General features: G+C 31.9%; 1 protein-coding gene across 1 annotated transcript; it reads left to right on the forward strand.

Moving 5' to 3' along the window:
* Nucleotides 1-433: 433 nt before the first annotated feature.
* LOC125072692 (vitellin-degrading protease-like) lies at nt 434-3102 on the forward strand. The gene is made up of 5 exons (XM_047683359.1): nt 434-529; nt 734-896; nt 1380-1632; nt 2209-2358; nt 2891-3102. The coding sequence occupies exons 1-5, from the start codon at nt 487-489 to the stop codon at nt 3065-3067; spliced, it is 786 nt and encodes a 261-aa protein (XP_047539315.1). The 5' UTR covers nt 434-486; the 3' UTR covers nt 3068-3102.
* Nucleotides 3103-3309: the final 207 nt, after the last annotated feature.

Below are 3309 nucleotides of genomic sequence, written 5' to 3' on the forward strand. Positions count from 1 at the left end.
GTCCAAAAGAAATTTGCCGTCAACCAGTCTTGGTACTTTAGTCATAATAAAAGTCGAGAGTGATTTATTTTTCATTCAAAATGTATCTAAATTATTTTTGGATTTCACCAAAAAATTATGTGATGATATTCATCCATGAATAGAATAATAGGGACTAAAAAGCATGCGACATACACACGAACCAAAGGTAAACGCATCATTCTCCTTGACAGCAGCGTAATCGGATAACATTGTCAAATCTTCACCCGCTTATCAAAACAGTAGGAATGTACCGGTATATTATAACAGTTATCATGGCACTTATAACAAAATAATTATAAACAATGGCTTATCTTTAAATAATCTTTATCTTTGAATTGGTGTGAAGGTCCATCATTATCAGACATTTGATAATTGTGTTGACCCAATAATCTTTCTTTTGTAACTCTCAGGTATAAATGATGATTCCTGAATGGAACTATGGGCCAGTGCATATTGTAACGCATAATGTTTAAATATTTTATATTTATCATTTACATCGGCTATGCCGGTAAGGTTCATAGTATTCAAAAAAACATAATTTCTAATTAAACAGATATTAAATCTTTTTAATTTAAGCAAGAAATTCTTTTGTTTTCCATTATTTTAAATTTAGATTTTATGTTAAGCAAAACAGTATTTACGATGTGATTTTTTTTTTTAAGATTTTAAATTTGGAATATGTAATCGAATGTTTTGAAATTCAATTATTTAGTGTCAACACCGTTGCCGGAAGATACGAGGATCGTTGGAGGGAAGGATGTCGACATAACAATGGCTCCCTACCAAGTTTCAATTTTAAACAGAGGAAGACATTCTTGTGGTGGTTCAATAATTGGAGACGATCTTATATTAACAGCAGCGCATTGTTTGATCGGGTAAGGATTAACTTAATAAATAAAATAAAAAGTTATTACAAAAAATTTAAAACGCCTTTCAAATATTATTTAATTTTGATCAGTACTAAATGTGCTTTGCGGCGAATATCAATCGCAAACCAATTTCAATAGGTAGTTTATATTATAATTAAAACTGTCACGATCTATTCTCTAGATCGTAAAATTGCAATTTTATAGCTTCGACAAACTAACAATTAATTTGATACAATTTCGCTTAGAAAGCTTGTCGTAATACATGATGTCGTAGTACATGATAGTACGTCACTTTTACATAAAGTAACTGGAACTGCAAGAAGTACAAATAACTTTAAGTAACTTCAACCCAAAGCCAAACATGAGATCTAAGATGTTAATTGCCTTGAATCTTTAATAACACCCTTCGCCGCGTCGTAATATTCCTGTCGAATAATATTCACAAATAAGTATGTCCGGTGATTTATTATTTTGTTTTTTTTTTTTCAGTTCATCTCCAATTAACTTACAAGTTCGCGCTGGTTCATCATCTAGTGTGAATGGTGGCAAAATTTATCCTGTCGGTGACTTTGTATGGAATCCAGGATTCACTTACAGCAAAATGGATAGTGATGTGGCAATTATTTGGTTATCTAAACCTCTTGAATTAAGCAAACGTATCGCTCCCATTGAGATGTTTAACAATGGCGACGAAATCAATGACGGTGATCTTACCATTGTCACTGGATGGGGTAATCTTAGAGTGAGTATAATTGTGTATAATAAATTAGGCAGTAATCCTTCTAAAAATCAATTTCTCATATGATTTTATTTTCGCTCAAGCATCTGATTAATTAAATTACCTAATTTCTGAAAAAATATTGTCAAATAAAAATATCAAATTGAAAAATTAGTATTCCCTGGAATTCCCATTGTCATTTTTAAGCTCCATTGCTAACTTTGTAGTCTACAATGGATAAATCTGCATATGTCAATCCAATAAGGAGCACAACATTTCAGTTCCCAAATTTAGTGGGGCATTATTGATAATGATAATGATTTGAATTTATTACGGTGCCAACGTGTTTTGGGTAGTGGCGACCACTTACCATTGGGTGACCCATTGGCCTGTCTGCCTGCATGTAAAGAATACATGTTCTTCCTTTTATTCTGTTGATTGAAAAAATATTAACAAAAATGTATTAGTTTGCTACTAATTCACTTAACAAGGGCGACCAATCGATCGGGATATTTTAGCTTAGACATGCGTCAATGTAGTAGAATAATAATCATATTAATTATCACATAAAAAAATGACATATTTGATGATACATTTTAGGAAGGCGGTGGTGTACCAAGGACGTTACAAATGGTACTGGTCCCAAAAGTGAACGAAGATAGTTGTAAAAAAGCGTACGCACCACTTTATAACATCACACCCAGGATGATCTGCGCTGGTAATCCAGAAGGTGGAAAGGATGCCTGCCAGGTAATTAATGTCTTAATGGATTTAGAACTTCAATAGGTAAAGTGAAAAAGTATATTTAAATAATCTAACTGGTTTCTCATCAATAAGAATCACTACTCCGACATAGTGTAGTAAAAATGTCGTGTGATATTGATAAAAATTTTTGCTTAAAATTAAAGATCCAAAATTAATATTACTGATGATACAAAAGCGGTCATAATTGACTTATGAAAAAGCATGTTCCTTAATGTGGAATTTGGATTGAAAATTATAAAATAATCGTTTGAAACAACACATGATTTCTAATTTATCGAAAAAGATGTTCTATTCTAATATTACGGAACATTAAAAAAAATGCAAATCGAAGAGTTTAGAGCATCACAGATTAAATATTAACAACAGTTCTATTAAAAATGGAGCGACGTGTCATTTAAATTTCATTTAAAACATTGAATAGTTTTAGTAATATATTTTAAAGATAAAACAGACGCTTCCAGGAAAATTTATTAAAAAATATGCATGTATAAGTAAAAGTTTAATTTGTGTGATTTAGGGTGACAGTGGAGGTCCTCTAGTACATAATGGAAAGCTCGCCGGTATTGTCTCCTGGGGCTTAGGGTGTGCACGGCCTAATTACCCTGGCGTCTACGCTAATGTAGCAGCTCTCAGAGACTGGATTGACGACCAAGCAATGCTTTTAAGAATGAAACACATTTTCCGAACTCTTTAAATATTTCCGAATACGATTTATCTGGTAATGATTGTATATATTTTTATTTTTTTAATAAATAAACAAATAATTTTATCGTTTGACGGTTTTAATTAATACCTTCACAGTTTTATTCCGAATTATAAGTTTTTTAATTTCTTTTATTATATAACCGAGATGGGCCAGTGGTTGGAACGCGTACATCTTAACCGATGATTGCTGGTTCAAACCCTGGCAAGCACCACTGAATTTTCATGTGCTTA

The sequence above is a fragment of the Vanessa atalanta genome, chromosome 22 (assembly GCF_905147765.1).
Source record: "Vanessa atalanta chromosome 22, ilVanAtal1.2, whole genome shotgun sequence".
Taxonomy (NCBI): domain Eukaryota; kingdom Metazoa; phylum Arthropoda; class Insecta; order Lepidoptera; family Nymphalidae; genus Vanessa; species Vanessa atalanta.